Genomic DNA, 19,441 nt, shown 5'->3' with positions numbered 1-19,441 from the left:
AGACCTTCAGAGCTTGAGCAACGGATGAAGAAGCTCTGACAATTAAGCTGAACGTCAAAACAAAATAATTTAATCCATAAATGACAGTCCAAACAAAGATATTCGAAACAAAAGAATTACTATTGCGAACATCAATTGTAAATCTGTATTCTACGTACATGTACACCTTGGATAATTTGGATCTACTCTATTTTCCTGTCAACCGTGCTATTAAGAAAAACCTTTGTTGAAAATGATTTAAACACTTACTAAGAGATACATTGGTGCCATCCGAGTATCCTCACCCTATAGTATTAATGTAAGTTTCTCTCAACAGGTTAGGCACACTAAGAAATCCACTTTTTCATAAAACTATACAATGATCATGTTAGAAATTTAGTTAACAGTATGTGAATGTGATTTGTTTTTCTCTGAAGTTGAATAGGAGGGGAGCTGTCCTGCAAGCTGTTGGTCACGTACGTACGGCTTTTTCCACAAAATTCACTAATTGAAACAATTATATAAAATATATCTATCAGAAAAAATACTTCCTTCTGAAAAACACTGAAAAACAATGATTTTGTACCAATCTACAAAAATAGTAAAAAAATTTCAAAAAATTTAATATTTGGTCTCCAAGCACATTTTAATATGGAGATTATGTTAAGCGGTTCGGATTGACTATTTAGATTTTGAAAACGGAGATAAGAATGTGAGGCATGAAAGACATGAGACATTTGAACCCTATTCATAATTGTATGCAATTTGACTTATAGCTCCAGTTGCAGCAGCCCACAAGGCTGTGAGAGTGTGAGAGAGTGACAGTAACATCGTGATAGTCTGTTAATAACTTGAATGTTTTACATTACATAGTTTTAATGGTGTGCATCCTCTTAATACCAATATTGAACCTGAATGTACCACCCCAGTTAATAGTTTTAACAGTGACGCTATGGTATTATGCATAGCGCAGATTAGTCCGTACTACGGACCCATATCTTAATATTCAAAGTTCAAGCAATCAATCTGAACCGTTCAACATGATCTCCATATGATAATGTACTTGTAGATTAAATTTTACATTTTTTAGATTCTTTTTAGTTTTTACTATTGTTTTAGATAAGTAGACAATCATTTCATATAAAAATTCTAGGCCATTTAAAAGTAGTGATTTTCTACCAATTCTAAAAAAATGCAATATGCAAGTACATTTTCATATGGAAATCACGTTGAACGGTTCATATTGATTATTTAGACACTGAAAACAAAAATATAAATCCGTAGTACGAACCAATTATCTGCGCCATGCATAATACCATAGCCTCACTCCTCTAATACCAATATTGAACCTGAATATACCATAGCCTCACTCCTCTAATGCCATTGAACGTGTCAGTGAAAATAATTTTAACAGGCTGGTCCTGGTTGACAAAGAAAGATACCCGGTGGTTTCTTTTGTTCAATTTCATCTTTTCACTTGTTTCAAAACATGCAGGTGTGTGTATCGACGACAGATAGAAATTTCCCGGGAAGGATGGGACACAAGGAAGGCCAAATTTATCTTACCTCACCTCACACGGCTGCTGCCTCTTCCTTAACGGGTTACGTCACCGACCCACTAGAGGACATGGACTGTTTATTATTAGTGTTATAATTTCCTGGGTTAACGCTACGTAGCTAAAATAAACACTGAGCTATAGAGTGGCACATAAATAAATTCTCTGCATCTTTTTATTTCGACGGATTTGTCAATCTTGTTAAGTTTTGCCAGTACTGTCTTTTTGAGAATTTAATAAACATAGTGAGATTTTGATCTGTTTAGGCTCCTATTGTGGTTCTTTATTTTAATTTGAATATTTCTGGCCCATTGCACATATGGGCCCTTGAATCTCTGTAAAAAATGAAAAAGGTGCTACTTGTCCTTTTGGGCCTCCATTGGGCCGTATTGCGGCTTATTGCCAGATTAGACTAAGTGCATTCGTCTTCTTGGATTCCAAGTTTCGACACTTTTTTTTTTTTTTTTTTTCTTCTCAACAATTGTGGTCTCCACTATTTCCCTCTCGACATCGTGCCTTCAGGACTTGCGTTTCAAACTTGTCTTTCTCTCTTCACTCCACTTCAGCTACTTATAAGCAAAAATCTTCTCTTTTAATTCATCAATTAACAAAATAAGTTCATAGAGAGTAAACGATGGCTTCCTTTGTCATCTCTCATCACTCCGCTATATTCAGTGCAAAGGTCAGCCTTTTCATCAATTGATTTTGAACATATCTCATTGTCTTGATGGTTCCTTTTTTTTTTAAACGATGGCTTCCCTCTCTTTTTTCTTCTTTTTTTGTTTTTTTGTTTTTTTGTTTTTTGCAGAAGGGAAGTGGTGTAAAATGCCCCTTTAATCCTTCAATTAGATTATACAAAGGTAGAACCAATGCTCTTTACAAGACTCTTGCTGTTATGGCGCCAGCTCAGCCAACTCGTGCCCCTTCAACCACTGGCTCAGTTCAGTTTTCTACTTTTCTTCCTCTTTTATTTTTCTTTTTGGGTAGAATTTTGTACATAATGTCATACATAGTATAACATCATGTCATTTAAGCCTATGTAACACAAACTCCAAAATCTATAGAATCGACTTTAAACGGTGAATCCAAATCGTTCAAACCGATTCACTTTATTAGTTGTGCGTTTACATGCAAAATTATAAATTTTCGAATTTATTTAGTATCAAGTCAAGCGGTCAAATGAGTGAGTGTATAAGTTAATTTTAATACATTCTTTTTTCACATTTTTACCGCTTGATTTGATACTAAAATAACTCAAAAATATAAAAAATTTACATGTAAACGCATCACTCATAAAAAATAAATTGGTTTGAACGATTTGGATTAATCGTTTAAAGTCTATTCAATCAATTTTGAAGTTAGTGTCATATGACACCAATGTCATACTGGCCGGACTTCATACATAACCCTACAATTCCAAACATAGGTAAAATCACATGTCATCAAAAGAAAAGAAAAATACAGGTTAAATAAACTTTAGAGGAAGAAAATAATAAATATAACTCCTTTTAATTGCTTATTCAGAAAGTTTCCTAGACAATTCCTCCTTAAATCCATTTATACACAAATGAGACAGTTGGGGGCTTACATCTTTTAAATTATGGTTGCTTGTCCTACTTCATCTTAGGGGAGAAACCATATGTGATACATTTATTTGTGGATGTGTGTGATTTTCATATTGTGCAAGCTCACATGATATTCTTCCCTGTTTAATTACTTAAAACCAAAATTAAACTGTCATACCTGTTGCTTTAGGTGAAGCATGGGATGACTATGACAGAGAAAATATTTGCTAAGGCGTCAGATAGGGCAACATTGGAACCAGGGGAGAATATTTGGGTCAATGTGGATGTCTTGATGACCCATGATGTGTGTGGGCCCGGCACCTTCGGCATTTTCAAGAGAGAGTTTGGCCAAAATGCGAAGGTAGTTACCAAGGATGTTAAATTTTGACAGGCATCAAGTTCTATTGATATATTGTTGCTTTAGAGATTGTAAAAACTCTTTTGGGGTTCTGCAAATCATACCTGATATTCAGCATTATTTGCAGAAAACATCAGTAGTTTTGAAGTTTTGGAAATTTTGCATTTAAATACTCAGCCACTGGAACAGATTGAAATTTCGCTCCTACTTCTAAAGAATCCCCTCCTTTTGCATGATAGCACAAATTAAATTAGAATAAAACCAATCTATATGGTGTATCCCCTTTTGCAATGTCTACCAATAATGAAGTGGTTTTAAGTTAATTTAAACAAATGAACGACAGATTATTCATTATGTGCTTTAACTTACCTTATTTTTAGGTTTAGGCTCATCTTTCCGAACTACGGAGATGTCTTGTGTAATTTCAAAGCCAAACCATTTATTCGACTAATAAACAATATGCTTTATGTAACGGTTGTTTAATTTGTTTATGCATGAAACCAGGTGTGGGACAGAGAAAAGGTCGTAATAATACCAGATCACTACCTATTCACCAAGGATGAGCGTGCTAACAGAAATGTCGACATTTTGCGTGAATTTTGCGCTGAACAGAACATCAAGTACTTCTATGATATCAAGGATCTTAGCAACTTCAGGGTATTTTGTATTTTTTTGTATTTTGATATCTTAAATAACTTAGATTTGGTTCAATATCACACCTTTTCAACCTTAACCAAGGCCGTAACTTATAGCTGCCAAGTTTACCATTCATTCCCTCTTTTCTTTTCTTTTTCTTTTTTTTTATTTTGAGAAAATCCCATTGACAATTTATAATATGGTACAAAACTGGTACTGATGTGGGTATATAAAACTATATATGCACTGCGTCCTTCATGTTCCTCATGTTGATTTTCTTAATGTTCGAAATTTAAATTAGGCGAATCCAGATTATAAAGGGGTATGCCACATTGCACTAGCACAAGAAGGTCACTGCCGACCTGGAGAGGTATGAATATTTTATAATTTGATTAACTTTATATTATGTTGTCATTCTCATGCTGTAGAAGAATTTAGTTTTTATCATCCTATATAGGTTTTACTGGGCACTGATTCTCACACATGCAATGCTGGTGCATTTGGCCAATTCGCAACCGGAATCGGCAACACTGATGCCGGCTTTGTCTTGGGCACGGGAAAGGCACTTTTAAAGGTAATTTTATCCTAATCTCATAATTGAGAATATCTTATGTCAAAAAATAAGAAATGATCCTTGATTGGGTTGTGATTTGGGAATTCAGGTACCACCTACTTTGAGGTTTGTGCTGGATGGAGAAATGCCTCCATATTTACTTGCAAAAGATTTGATCTTGCATGTAAGTCTTTGTTTATGCTCTTTAAACCTTCTTTGTAACTATTTTGCATAATTATACAGTGATTTTGTCCTTTTTTTTTTCAAATCTTACAGTGCTTGTCCATATACTTTGCAGATTATTGGTGAAATTACTGTATCTGGAGCAACATACAAATCAATGGAGTTTGTGGGTTCTACTGTTGACAGTTTAAACGTATCTCTTCTTCTAGCTGATTCTGTTTTAATAAAATTTGTAAGAAATGAAAAAGAAGCTTAAAGCTCTGAAATCTATAATTTTCTGCTTCATAAATTTTCTAATGAAGATGGAAGAGAGGATGACACTGTGCAACATGGTAATTGAAGCTGGCGGCAAAAATGGAGTTGTACCGCCCGATGAGACCACATTTAAGTACCTTGAGGTAACTTTTGTACCAGTTGAACAGTACCTATCCAGATTCTTATAATACATTGCAATGAAAGGTCATCAGAAAAAATAGAAAATTTATAATCTATTTTAAAGATAGAATCAATAAACTCCCTCTTTTTGTTGTAGGATAAGACTACTGTCAAATACGAACCTCTCTACAGCGATGCAAATGCTAGGTAGGTAGTTTGATTAAATTCTAGTTATTGTATTACATACTGAGACTTTCATCGATCATCTCAGTAAATGCTATGTTACAGATTTATTGCTGACTACAAGTTTGACGTATCCAGTTTGGAACCTGTGGTTGCAAAGGTAAAGATACAGATATTTTTTGAGAATTCTTGTTTAGAATTATGACAGATACATGTAATTGTTTTTAATTTTAATAATTTCAGCCGCATTCACCTGACAACCGTGCCCTAGCGAGGGAGTGCAGGGATGTGAAAATAGACCGGGTCTATATTGGCTCATGTACTGGTGGAAAAACTGAGGACTTTATGGCAGCGGCTAGGGTTTTTCTATCTTCAGTAAGTAGCTCTCTCTCTCTCTCTCTCTCTCTCTCTGAAATATTTGGCAGTGGCAGCCAAAGGTTATAATAATATAAAAGAAAGTTTACAACACACGCTAACAAAACTATATAACTCTTAATAAAAAATCCCTGAACATCAATTCTACATCCTAAAAGCCCTTTCAGTCTCTCTCTCTCTCTCTCTAGTCAGTATTGTGCCTAAACTAAATAACTCAATTTAATTTCATTTCCCAGGGGAAGAAGGTTAAAGTCCCCACTTTTCTCGTTCCGGCAACACAAAAGGTAATATACTTGGATACATCTTGGAAGGGGTAATTTTTTGGCCTCCAAATTGTGCTTCTTGTAGCTGCACTATTCCTTTTTTCTGGTCTAGTATACCCTGTTAATTCAATATATTTGATAATTTTTTTTAACCCTTATCCAATTAATCTGTTGTTATCATTAAGAGTTTTTGGAGATATTTCGGTATTTGATCTGCAATTGTTATTAGATTTTTCTCTTTTTTGGATTTGAAAATGATTTAGCAAAACCTTTGTATATGTTTGTACCTACATATAGGTGTGGATGGATTTATACAGTTTGCCAGTACCAGGATCAGGAGGTAAGACCTGTTCTCAGATTTTTGAAGAGGCAGGCTGCGACACCCCAGCCAGCCCAAATTGTGGCGCCTGTTTGGGTGGGCCCCAGGACACCTATGCACGCATGAACGAGCCTATGGTAAGTTATCTACACACTTATTTTAAGCTTTTATACATGTCTTAAAGTTGGCCTACTTATTATGTCTTCACTGGAATTTGAACTTACAATATCACTTCTGCAAATTTCTCCAAAGGTTTACACAATCAGCTTCTGAAATTTAACAGTGCCGTCGAATGGGTAAGTGAAATGAATTTTAACAGACTGGTCCTGGTTGACCAAGAAAGGTACCCGGTGGTTTCTTTTGTTCTATTTCATCTTTTCACTTGTTTCGAAACATGCAGGTGTGTGTATCTACAACAAATAGAAATTTTCCGGGAAGGATGGGACATAAAGAAGGCCAAATTTATCTTGCCTCACCTTACACCGCTGCTGCTTCAGCGTTGACGGGTTTTGTCACCGATCCAAGGGAATTCCTTGCATAAAATTAATTTATGTACTTGTTATAATTTGTATGCATGATGTAGTAGTATGATTTTGAACCTATCAACTGGTTAAATAAACAATGGACTTAGTACTCGTATGTTATGATTTAAATTCTCTTTGAACATTCCTTTTGTGCAAGTTTATAAGCATTGCATAATGTGTGTGTTTGAGTATAAAAGATCCCTACAGTGTGATATCCATCTAGATATCATCAAATCAATTGATGTGGAAATCTTCATCAAGGTGCTCTCCTTTCCCTTGTGAATGGAGAGGATATCAACCTAAGAACAGCCCCTAAGAAGAGACTTCTCCTGACACACTCTACCATTTGCCCAAACAATACCCCACAAGCTACTTCAAATTAAACCTATGTCCCAAGCAAACCTAACAAAACACCAATGATATAAACTTCTCACACCATGCATTGCTAGTTTGAGTGGTTTCCAACCACTAACCATCTATGGTGCCATTATCCCGCATTCACATAATACGGCCAGCCGCAATTTGGTTGGGTTTGTCTAACTCGGCTGTGGCGGTGTTTGGTGCAGCCATTGCATTTGCATGGCTTCCCTTAAGGCAATGTAGTTTGAGAGAGAAGGTGATGATGGCATTGTTGGGTGATTTGGCTGCGGTCCGGGTGGCGGCCATGGTTGCTACGGGAAGGGCACAGGAGGTCACCGCAATTGCAATAGCCGCTGCCTCTGAAAATGAAAATGGAGTGGGACCCACATGTGAGATTTTAAGGCGGGAGACAAAGGTAAATGCAAATTATATATGTCTTGTTGGTACATGCCTACATATTGGTGTAATGTTTTGGCTGTGCGTTCTCTATTGGAAATTTCTTTTGAGATTAGATATTAGCTAATGAAAACTGCTCAGTTACATGCTCAATGTAACGTAGCAAATTAAACGAACAACATTTTGCCACCGTACACTCAGGTTCCCAAAAATATTTATAAACTCGCTTTTATTTTATGCGTGATAATTTAGAAACCAACTTCCGAAGGACAATTTTTATCCTTTTGTGGGTTCACAGGCAACGCATACACATTAAATTAGATTTTAAATTTATTTACAAAATCGAGATATGTTCATTATTTCTAGAATTCGGATTTGTTGTTTGGAATTTAAAAAAGTATAAGATCTTGAATAATTATTCATGCCGGAAAGTGTAGCATAGCGCCAGTGGTGGAGTTTGATCGTATATTTTTGAAGCAAAGTATTACAACAACTAATTAAAATAATTAAAAAACCGTCCTTTCAAAATAAAATATAGAAAGATTGGAGTTTGATTTAGAAATTGTGAAAGTAAAATAATAATTGCATATGTATTTAGGCACGTTCTAAAGCATTGTGAAAAATTCAAAACTTCAGAAGCTGCAGTTTCTTAATTTTTGTGAAAAATCATGTTGTAACTTATACGCACAATAAATAGTATATTCTAGAATTTGGAAATTCTACGACGGCCACTAAAATTATTTGTGTTGGCTAATCCAATGAAAATTCAAAACAATTACAGTTTTCTCTTATTATACGAGTGAGCTACTGCCAGAATTTTTTATTAATAAGAAAATAAAATAAAAAATATCGACAATAGTGAAAGATTTTGTCAGAATTTGAAATCTAAGATAAAATTCATGAGAGCGAATGTTATAAATCATAATGTCCCGATTAACGAAATCTAACCCGCTAGTTAACAAAAACATTAAAAAAAAAATGTTGATTTTAATAACATCCAGACACGATAAATAAAAAAAAATAAAGGACGATGTAATGTAGATCTCCAGAGATAAGTTGTTTTTTTGTATGATTTCTGAATGTTATAGACGGTAATGTCTCAAATTTGTTCTTTTGTTTATTAAGTTAACTAATAATTAATTATCTTTATAATCTGAATAATCTAAACCATAACGATTTTCTTACATTTCAAAATCTGACGGATTCTTTCACTAGTCTCGATTCTCTCTTTTTTTTTCTATTAATAAAAATTTCGGGAGCTACTGGGCTTCTGTAAAATGGGTCCCACAATTGCAAGTACACCAACCAATCAACGATCCAACGAAGCCCAACATTCGAACTACACAAATCGTCCTTTTTTTTTTCAGTCCTACTGATAGTCTGTTCTCCATTCCTCTTCCTACTGCCACTTTCTCGACTTGTAAAATGTCTAAAAGACCCCGACGCTTCCCGAAATTTCCGAATCTCCTCCCTTCCCTCTCGCGCGGGTTCCTCCGCTACGGATCCCGCGCAAAACCGCTACCTCTTCTCCCTACCATGGCGGATCTCGCCATAAATAGGCGCAGTCTCTTCTCCAAGCTCCGCATGTTCAGATTTGGTTCTCTTGTCGTGGGAATCTCCAATTTGGGAATTCTTCTCTTTGGTGCGCTTCTATTGGTTTCGATCGTCTCGGATTGTTCTTACCAGGTTAAGGTCCCGTTCGCGCTCGCACCTTTTATGGCGGGTGTGAAGATTTTGGCCATGGCCATTGCCGGTAAAGCGCAACATGCCGCTGCTGAGACGATTATGAGCCGCTCCATGGATGAGTCCATTGCCGTGGATGCTGTTATTCGCCATGAGAGAAGGGTAGGTTGTTTTTGTTTCTTTTTAACTCGGAAGCGAAGCTCAATTTTGTGTTCGCCAGTCTGCTTAGTGTGTGAAAGGTTGGGTCTTTGGGATCAAGTTGACAAGTGAGTTGGCGTATTAGATTAGAGCAATCCTTGGAATGGGAATTAGCCTCGTTCCAGCAACTATTAGATTAGATAGATACAGCAACTATTAGATTAGATAGATGGTAATACACGAGTCCCTAATCTGTATGTTACAAGACCAGATAACTTTTGTTGTACTCCTCATCTGTATTGCTTTGCATTCCTTAAGATGCCTAGTAATGTACTCAATTTTTTATTTAAAAGTTCTAATATGTGGTGACTATCAGATCTGCTGAATATCTCAGTCTACTTCGTTCACATTGTAACTTGAAAAACAGGTATAGTTATCGAGATGGAACAGTTCACTGAATATTTGGTCAAGTAATTCTCAGTTATCTTATTGACAGGTTAGATATAGACGATGGCTATACTGGACTAGATTGGGCATGGCCATTACTGGTTTACAATTTTTGGGAGCAGCTTATCTTACCTTTATAGTGTTCACTAACCTTACCCGTGAAGCAATAACCACTGCTTGCTTTCTCGGTATGTACTAATCTCTGTTTCTGTCTGTCTGTCTCTCTCTCTCTCTTTCTCTCACACTTACACACACACTTGCACAGTCCAGATCTAATGATAAATTTAGGAAACCGTAAATTGGATTGAATCAAAATTTCTGCTTCACTTTTCTTTTGAAAGTACAATGAGTGCCCCTACAAAATCTTAAATCAAGATTTATATCCTGTAATTTGTAAAGCTACAATCATCATGTATATCTCTCTAAAACATAAGAATCAGTGTGAACATAAGAAACACAAGAAATTTCATATTCTGTTGGCCTGTCATGGAACTTCTTTTATATGTCTAGTGTGATGATCCATGTCCTATTGGCCTGTCAGTGCACATAGGTGCATGCTTTGTTTGCTGGGATGCACATAAAATAACATCTAATTTCATATTCATTTTATTTGCCCATTCATTTGTTTTTGTTGTTCTTGTTGGTGAATGGTAGGACAGGACACAGCTAGTAAAGCATGGAGGCATTATGCTGTAATTTCTTTCCTGATATTTGATTGGTTTATGGTAATTATACAATTTTTTACTGGGTCCGACATATTGAGGTGGCGCTCTTTTTACTCAACTCACGACTCGGCATGGAAGGCTTATTATAGAGAGGTCTTTGACCATGGCATTAGAGAGGCTTTGTGTTGTCTCGGCCGAGCCAAATATCTGTATGTCTATCTCTATTCCACCTGTGTCTCCCTTTAATATACTGGCACCAGATGTGGCAGACGTGATATTTGTATGATGGTGAAATTCTTCTTAGCCAAGTTTGTTACCCCATTTGTGGTACAGTATAGTTAATAAACGCTTCTTGTCTGTGATTCTAGTTGTAAGATTCCCATTCGCCCTTTAGCTTTTGGACTATGAAATGTTGTTAAGAGTATCTTACAGGCCACCAAATATCTAGTGTAAGCTTAAATTTATTTTTCTTTACCATAATGCTCCCAGTACCAAGTCCAGGATTGTAGTTTACAGCACAGGTACTGCATCTAACTTATCATTTCCCAACCACATTGTCTAGTATTTATTGTGAATTTGCTGAAACAGTTATTCTAATATATATATATTTTTTAAGAACCGTGTTAGAAGAAGATGAGGTGTACTCAGTGGCAAGGCTTTTAGGTGATCTGGTTGCATATCGTGCATCAGGAACTGGGCATTTGGAGTTCCTTGCAGGTTGACTAGCTTCTTAACATTTTTTATATGTACTATGTACACATGTGAATTAGCTAATAGTTCAACTCTCCTGTATAAAAAGAAGAAGAATGAAAACCATTTTAACATATCTATTTTTTTTTTTTACAGGGCTTGCACTATTACAAAAGCAGAGGGGAATGCCTATCCCAGAGAGAGAGCTTCCAGAAGCCCCTTCAGATTTGATCCAAGAGGCAACAATTCTCCATCCTTATGCGGAGGCTGCTTACACGGTTAAATATATAAAGACTAGCCAAAAAAAAAAAAAATTAAGAAAGTGTTTTTGCAAATGCAAGCATGGTGATATTTATTTTGAATTTATTTCAGGGCCCACTTCTTGATTTTGGAAGGAACCCTATATTGTTTCCATGCGCATGGCTGTACAGACAAGGCGTCTTGACTCCATGGACCCGTAACAGGTATCATCTTAGGCCTTAGCTATTATAACATGACACTGACATAGTAAACTATTTAGTATAAGATTCGCCCATCTCTTATTGCTCTCTTATTCACCCAACTTTCTAGGCGTCCTGCATTAGAAGGTGACAATTGGTGGAGAGGGCATGCAGCAGCTTTTCTTAGATTCGTTAAATTGCAACCAGAGGCTCTCCTGCAGGGCCGAGTTTGTCAGGTTTTTTATTATATCCTGAATTACTTGTTTATCAGAAACAATGTATTTGTTTATTTATCACTATTATTATCATCACCTTATTGCAGACAAGGCGTGAAGCAGCTTATTTCATGGTTGCTCTACACAAGGAAAGAACCATTGTTATCACTGTGCGTGGAACTGAGACGCCAGAGGACTTGTTAACTGATGGTTTGTGTAGAGAATGCAACTTGAGCTCTGAAGATTTGGATGGACTTGTCAAGTATGGACCCCAGTCATCCTCAAATATAAATAAATTAAATGCACAAAATGGAACCAGTTTAATTTTAGTTTTTTTTTTTTTTTTAGTGAACACTTACCAGAAAATACAAGGGAGAAAGTTTTGTCAACATTTCCACACTATGGTCACGGAGGCATAGTGGAGTCAGCCAGAGAGTTGTTTACGCAAATTGACGGTCAGTACAGTGAATTGCTTGAGATAAATATGTTAATCATTTTGCCTATGTTGGTCTCTTGACCCTAGAATTGCAAATGCATTACAGGTAACTCAGATTCCAGAAGCAACGGCTTTCTGACTTCCTTGTTGGGAGAAGGTGGTAAATACCATGGGTACAAATTACGAATTGTTGGTCATTCCTTGGGAGGTGCTGTTGCCACACTGTTAGGAATTAGAGTAAGTTTCCTTTTATTTTTCCTTCTCTCTTTTGACTTTGAAATTTTGTATAGGTCACATCCAGTGCCAGTATGTAGTGGTCAGAATGCAAACCATACTGTTATACTTGTGCTTTATTTTCTCAAAAAAAAATTGGTCATCTGTGTGTTTGTCTCAGAAGAGAAAAGGTTATTAGAGCTTAAAATAACCATTCTACTTTATATTTTGTTTTTTCCCACTTTTACGAAATTAAACAGCTTCGTGGAAGGTATTGTAACTTGCATGTGTATGCATATGGATCTCTTCCTTGTGTAGACCCTGTCATAGCAGAAGCCTGTTCTGATTTCATAACCACGTAAGTGAAATGACCTTACAGTTGTACCCCCTTTGTTTTCCCCTTTTCTAATATGTTATTTTCTGATACTCGTTTCTTTGTCCCTATTTTAGAATAATTTGCAACGATGAGTTCTCATCTCGGCTGTCAGTTAATTCAATCTTACGGCTGAGATCAGCCGCGATCAGCGCTCTCTCAGATCCCACCTCTGCTGACTTAGTAATGTTAAGGAATCTTGCTCGAAGAATTTTGCACATCAATTCAGATCTCGACCTTTCTGAAAATAATAACAATGACACACTGGTCCCTCCTACCAATAACCGCATTATGCAAAATGGATTTACTGAGAATTCAGAAATTGAAATCATAACAAATGGCCACAGATCTTATAATGGAATAGTCCCAGTTAATATTCCAAGCCCAAGTTTGATTAATATGGGGGAGGGTCAAAGTTATTGTGGAACATCGTCTTATAGGGAAGTACTGGTGGAACCACCAGAGATGTTTCTGGCTGGTACAATAATACATATAGTGAGGCAACAAAGAGGCATCTTTACATTTCCCCTTTGGAGATGGTGGAGCCTCGGTGGTGCCAATCAGATCCCGTTTAAGGCTTACGTGTCAAGAAGGGAGTACTTCCGGGACATGCTTGTCACGCCTTACATGTTCACTGATCATCTCCCCTGGAGGTATGTTTGATAACCATGCAGGTACTGGATGTACTGTACCAATACCCAGGGGCGGAACTAGAATATTTTTATAAAGGGGGCTGAAAATAAAAATGCACAATGTGGTGAGTGGGATTTGAACCTAAGACCTCTCGTCTAACCACTAAACTACAAGTAAACATTTGATTATTATTTGGGGGCTGGACTATATAGAAAGTTGTGAAAAAATAAAATTTAATTAAATTTCAATATACATAACTAAAATTTTAAAATCATATGGGTGGCTTAGTCACCTTTTCAATACATTGAGATACGCCCCTGCCAATACCGAGCTGACCCTATATAGTAATATAATGATACCCAACAAGTTTGGCCTAAATCAGCCAAGCGTAATAAATAGTCTGCTACTCTGGTCTGTGCTGTGCTGTACCTGACCACATATTCTTTCAACAATCCTTTGATGTTATAGTTGTTTTTAATCATTATTATTATTTCCAAACGAAGGTGCCATTATGCAATGCGGAGAGTATTAGAAGCTCATAATTGTGAAAGCACTCCACCTTCGGATTGTGTTGAGGAACATTTGGTATGATATCCCTAAAGAAAATGGAAAGATTTTCACGTGTTAGGTATTCAGGATTGGTAAATATTGTACAGATTTGAGGTTTAGGTAGTAGCATGATTGATTTTATACTAAAAAGATGTGTTGTTTTATACCAAAATGTTAAAAAGATGTGTTGTTATTCAAGTAAAATAAATATATCCATTTCCAAGTCTCTTCTTCAGCTCAAGTGCTACTGTTAAATTTGGTAAATCATCAATGTAGAGTGGGGTTCTTGATTGATGTGCGTTGAACAATCTTTCTCCATCAGTGCGTGTGTGTTTCTATCCAGATATGAATTGCATGCATTACAGGAAAAGGGTAATCTGGTCGATACCACAGGATGGCTGCACATCACATCGCTCTATAACATAAAGGACAACTTTCTTGTTGACCTTGGTGTAGCCATTCGTGCAGCATCTGACTGTACAACTGTATTCTAAACTTCAAGAAAAGGGGAATGACGTGGGATGACCTGCTCAACCTAAATTTAAATATAAAGTATTATTTTTCCTTCTCTAATAATACTGTGATTTCAAAACTTGTTTCTCATTGGATATCATGTGTTTCTGATATAAATGCATATAATATGCACTAAATCTATTTCCTCCAATCTCGATTTAAATGCATCTTAAATTTGTTCTGATAGGGGATCAATTTGGGATAAATAAAAGTTATTTTTTATAAAAAAATAATATCTTACGCGTCTCCCTTGTCGTTTAAAAAATAAATGTTATTATATGTAAAAACAGGCCATGAATTTTCAAGGCCACCGCATAAAAAAAAATGAGCGATAGAAGATAGCTCACAGCCTCACAAGTATAGTGGCAAACAAATAATTCGGGTTTGGTTCGGCAGAGTCAAAAATTTAAGATTCGGGTATAATTTAAAAATAATTCGGTACAAGAAGGAAACAAAATAAAAACAAAGAATTTTTTTTTAAAAAATAGAAAAAAGTTTGTGATTCATGTTTTATTTGCGAATAAAAATACGATTAAAAACACGAATAAAATGTATTATACGTTTTATTGAGAGTTCGGTTCAGAAATATCAAAAAAAACAAATAAAACGTAAATTATTCGCAAATTTATCGTGTATATAATTACAATGTTCAGTTGCTGGCAAATTGGTGTCACACAAACAATCACACAGCAAATGTTATAGGAGAACGTTAGTGTCCCGGTGTCGATGTGTCTACCAGAGACCGGTTGGTGGTCCATTTTTTTTTTTTTCTCTGTGATTACTTATGCTTGGTGCTGGATTCTGATAATTGTCTCCTTGTTTGTATTCACCTCCATGACAGGAGATGTTGATAGATCAGTTCATTTGTGTGCGGTTTTCAAGGTGCACAAAATATCACATTAATCATTTTTACTTGCATAGTGTTTGTCGTTTATTTTAAACTTATTAACCAATATTTTACATAAAACATGAGTCTAGAGGACTTGAAATTGGCGTAACCATTGTTAAAATTTTCAAACTAATTAATTATATCATTATGTTGAATAATTAACGTGTTAGATATGCCTTTACATAATAAACCTGTCCAAACGGAAAATAATATTTTATCGCTACCTACAAATAATCACAATAACAAATGAATTATTCGGGTTCAGTTGTCGAGGACAAAAATTTGTGATTCGGGAATTATTCGAAATTATTCGAATCAGAGATCTCAGTCCTACAAGAAAGCAAAAAGAAAAGAAAAAAACCAAAAAAAAATATTTTGAGAAAAATTCGGAAAAAATCACGAATAATTTGTAAAATTGGGAAAATGTTCGTAAATTTACGAATTATTTGCATTTAATTCAGTCAAAATTCGATTAACCGAATAATTCAGCGTTGGATTCGAAATCTTTTTTTTGAAAACTTGGTAGTAGCTATCAAAGTTCGTGAGTTCGTGAGGGGAAATCAAACTCTCAACCTTTGAATATAACAACTCTAGAATATTTTTCTAGCTAATTGTACTACTCTCCTTCCTAAGCGTTGGATTCGAAACCACTAAAGCAAATAATACAGTATTGTGGATTCGTGACGCGTTACACGGACCTCTCGTCTCTAGACACCGCATAGGATTATCTGGATTCAACTTTAGCTTCTTAATTGTTTATACGGTCGACTCTTTTCTACCGAATTAGCAGTGGATTCCTCTCCTATCACATCATGAAATTGTGATCATTAATAAAAAAAGGATCATTACTTTTCCCAAATCACATATCTTTTCGCCAAATACTAATTGCTAACCAGACCCAAATTTCACCACCAAATGTTAACATCCTACAATTCGAAGAGGATTGCTAATTACATCAAAGATCAATATTTTGGTAGCTAGAACACCAATTAAGTTTACTAATTTGTCAATTCAAAGTACAAATATTATCCCTTTTTGTTAAGTATTGTCATTTATACTACGTAGATTAAAACAAATGTACCTGAAAATTTAAAATTTATTGTCAAGAATACATTCAACAACCTTTTGCAATCAATATATGCGTACATGTGTTTATAAAATGTAAAATAATTGGTTCGAGATAAAATTTATTGCGCTCTTTACAATGATCTATTTTATAATATGATTTTAAATATGTGTACGAAAATGCACTACATATCACGTGACTGTATATGCATATTTAAAAGCGAATTTATAAAATACATTTTGGAATTTAAAATAATAATGTTAATTAATACTAATGAACCATGCAAAAAATAAAATTATGCAACTTATTATTAATAAAAATACATGATTTTCTACATAACATCACATATACAACAACATGTACTTGTATATACTATATGGAGATTTGTGATTAGATATATTGATACATCATCCCTGTGGATCGACACTCCGATCTATATTATATGAATTGATTCGTGCGCTTGAATTTTTTTTTTAAATAGAATCAATTTTAATTATTTTAATGAAACAAGCATCATTGTTTTGGTTTTTGTAAAAAGCAGCTTCACAGATCGGTGGAGGGAGAAATTAAATTTGATTCCAAGAAATCTGCGATTGATCATTTATACTTATTTCCCTCTCCACTGATCCCTAGAATCTGTGGAGTTGTTTTTTATAAAAATGAAAACAATGGTGCTTGTTTTGTTAAAATAATTAAAATTAATTCTATTTTAAAAAAAAATCTACTATATGAGTGCATATTACATTCACGTTTTCACAACCACATATTATATAAGCAACGGCATAATAAATGTGCGGTCTATATATTCGGTCATATATTCAAACCCGTATATTATGGATGAACATATATTATTGATTGATTGTATACATTTATATGGCCGCATTGCATTTCATGTAACCGTATTTTAAAATACTCATTTTGGTACATTCTACAATAATTTAAAAAACAAAAGTAATCTCAACAACAATTTGTTATTATAAGATTAGTTTATCGAAAAGATAGTATTCTTTTTTTTCCAACAAATATTTCTCCACCAATTCCACAGTTCCAACCTCTACCTTCCATCCTCTCCTGTTCCCCCTCCCCCAAATTTCCTCATTTCTCACGGTTCAAATGCCCAATTTTTCAATTCCTTAACGCCAACAATTGGTTTTCAAGTTGGCTTCAACCCTCCATTACCTTGATCTACCAAGTCTGAATCAAGGTCTTTTCTCTCCAAACCCAATTTTCTCTCTGAACCCAATACAAAAGGTGATTTTTGTTCTCTTGATGTGATAAAGCTTTTTTCATCTTCTTTCTTTCTGTCAGATTTCGATTTGAGCACAAATTGTTGGTTGTCTCTTTTTTAATTTCTATCCCAAATCAAGCCTAAAAAATCCTAACCAGTTCCTCTTAGAAACTATATAGCGCTCTACTTTAGATCTACTCCAAATTGAGGCCAAATTGAAAATTTTCTTTTTCTTTTAAAATCTGGCTTCCTTCTTTTTACCTGAAATTTTTTCCATCTTTCCATTTATCAGCTTTCAAAAATCTTCCAGTACAAGTCTGCTAATTGCCGAACCTTCAAATTTCTCATTTGAAGATGGCACAAGAGAGTTGCAATATTGATGAAGACAAATCAGACCTTCTCAAATCATCCCCTTCTCCTTCAATTACACCACCTCAATCTACAGTAATTCCAAAACCCCTTGAAGAAATCCTGATTTCTAAACCTGATACAAGTATTCCTGACCCGGCAACCATGTCTAAACCTGGTAAAGAAACCAACTGTTCGGGTACCAAATTAAGTTGTAACAGATGCCTCATGTGCAATAGAAAGGTCGGTATCCCTGGTTTTAGGTGCCGGTGTGGTGAGTTATTTTGTGCAAAGCACCGGTACAGTGATATGCATGATTGCTCTTTTGATTATAAATCTGCTGGAAGGGAGGAGATTGCAAGGGCTAATCCCCTAATCAGGGCTTCCAAGATAATAAAGATTTGAAGGGGCTAAAATGAAGAGAATTTCATGATCTGGATCGGATGGGGATACGGATTTCACGCTTATTTTTTAGAAAACCCAGTTTGTAGCTCATGCTTTGATTAGCGATGTTGTATCTTTTGGATCCATGCACTTTGATATTTAGTTATGGATGAATTATTTGGTGTTCAATTTAGGCAAGTCGACTGTAATATGGCAGTTCATACTTCCATTTCTCGCACTTCATGGTAGTATTGATATTTGTACTATAATTTGAGAACAAAAGAGATAAATATCTAGAGATGTTATGGTACGAACATGCTTGTGTTATTTATTTATTTATTTTACCAGTATTATCAGATTACTGTATGATTATTAGTCTGGAATTTAAAACTGCAATATATTATAAAAGAAATTTGGAAGGGTTTCTCTCTATGTCAGGGCAGGGTTTGGTGTCATGGCATGGTATAAGGTGTTATTGGTTAGATATTAATTTCTTTCATTAATTTTTAGACTTGAGATGGATCTGATTCACATAAGGATCCAACCTCAGGCTAATTGAAGAACTTGAGGAAACAAAAGAAGTAGAGTTATGATATTTTACTGGTACAAGCTAGTATGTGATTAAAACCAATATCATACAGGTACATGCTGGTACCAGACTTAACCAATTTGTGTTTATCATTTCAAAGGCATTAAAACAAACTGATTTTGGTTTGCAGAAGCTATCTCATCGAAACAACTACCGGTACATACACGAAAATCTGCAGTATACCATGATTCTTTTAGTTCTACCGGTACATTTTGGATGTATTTAATATTGAGTAAATTAAGAATTGTTAATTCAAATCAATTTCTTCTACCAGTACTCGTGGCCATGATTTCTTTCTTTGGTTTTTCACAAAATAA

The 19,441-nt window shown here is 35.2% G+C and overlaps 3 protein-coding genes across 4 annotated transcripts; all 3 read left to right on the top strand.

Annotated features, from left to right (window-relative positions):
* The first annotated feature begins 2,062 nt into the window (after positions 1-2,062).
* On the top strand, positions 2,063-7,011 carry LOC144566049 (3-isopropylmalate dehydratase large subunit, chloroplastic-like). Its single transcript, XM_078315905.1, has 15 exons — positions 2,063-2,217; positions 2,344-2,475; positions 3,291-3,461; positions 3,963-4,115; positions 4,396-4,464; positions 4,552-4,668; positions 4,757-4,831; positions 4,946-5,023; positions 5,133-5,228; positions 5,363-5,412; positions 5,494-5,548; positions 5,632-5,763; positions 6,000-6,047; positions 6,324-6,482; positions 6,746-7,011. Exons 1-15 carry the CDS (start codon positions 2,170-2,172, stop codon positions 6,884-6,886), a joined length of 1,524 nt encoding a protein of 507 aa, XP_078172031.1. The 5' UTR covers positions 2,063-2,169; the 3' UTR covers positions 6,887-7,011.
* Positions 7,012-8,997: 1,986 nt separating this feature from the next.
* On the top strand, positions 8,998-14,395 carry LOC144566196 (uncharacterized). Of its 2 annotated transcripts, none has more exons than XM_078316136.1 (13): positions 8,998-9,470; positions 9,943-10,081; positions 10,548-10,767; positions 11,175-11,275; positions 11,405-11,526; positions 11,621-11,712; positions 11,819-11,924; positions 12,011-12,165; positions 12,252-12,358; positions 12,446-12,576; positions 12,813-12,910; positions 13,003-13,578; positions 14,062-14,395. In XM_078316136.1, exons 1-13 carry the CDS (start codon positions 9,051-9,053, stop codon positions 14,147-14,149), a joined length of 2,355 nt encoding a protein of 784 aa, XP_078172262.1. In that variant the 5' UTR covers positions 8,998-9,050; the 3' UTR covers positions 14,150-14,395. The 2 variants fall into 2 exon arrangements, with proteins under 2 accessions (XP_078172262.1, XP_078172263.1); XM_078316137.1 differs by having other exon boundaries at positions 9,346-9,474.
* A 3,762-nt stretch (positions 14,396-18,157) lies between these two features.
* On the top strand, positions 18,158-18,556 carry LOC144566647 (zinc finger A20 and AN1 domain-containing stress-associated protein 11-like). The gene has a single exon (XM_078316685.1). It carries the CDS (start codon positions 18,158-18,160, stop codon positions 18,554-18,556), a length of 399 nt encoding a protein of 132 aa, XP_078172811.1.
* The last annotated feature ends 885 nt before the right edge of the window (positions 18,557-19,441 follow it).

Source organism: Carex rostrata, chromosome 15, assembly GCF_964058835.1.
Source record: "Carex rostrata chromosome 15, lpCarRost1.2, whole genome shotgun sequence".
Taxonomy (NCBI): domain Eukaryota; kingdom Viridiplantae; phylum Streptophyta; class Magnoliopsida; order Poales; family Cyperaceae; genus Carex; species Carex rostrata.
Note: the sequence above shows the minus strand (reverse complement) of the source record. Positions and strands in the feature narration are given on the sequence as shown.

Bases quoted from the DNA above. Each gene is read 5' to 3' on its own strand.
- LOC144566049 (XM_078315905.1), top strand. From the start codon at position 2,170: ATGGCTTCCTTTGTCATCTCTCATCACTCCGCTATATTCAGTGCAAAG. The intron at 2,476-3,290 runs GTTCAGTTTTCT...CTGTTGCTTTAG, and splicing joins CCCCTTCAACCACTGGCTCA to GTGAAGCATGGGATGACTAT. The intron at 4,669-4,756 runs GTAATTTTATCC...TTGGGAATTCAG, and splicing joins CGGGAAAGGCACTTTTAAAG to GTACCACCTACTTTGAGGTT.
- LOC144566196 (XM_078316136.1), top strand. From the start codon at position 9,051: ATGTCTAAAAGACCCCGACGCTTCCCGAAATTTCCGAATCTCCTCCCT. The intron at 10,082-10,547 runs GTATGTACTAAT...GGTGAATGGTAG, and splicing joins AACCACTGCTTGCTTTCTCG to GACAGGACACAGCTAGTAAA. The intron at 10,768-11,174 runs GTATGTCTATCT...ATATTTTTTAAG, and splicing joins CTCGGCCGAGCCAAATATCT to AACCGTGTTAGAAGAAGATG.
- LOC144566647 (XM_078316685.1), top strand. From the start codon at position 18,158: ATGGCACAAGAGAGTTGCAATATTGATGAAGACAAATCAGACCTTCTC.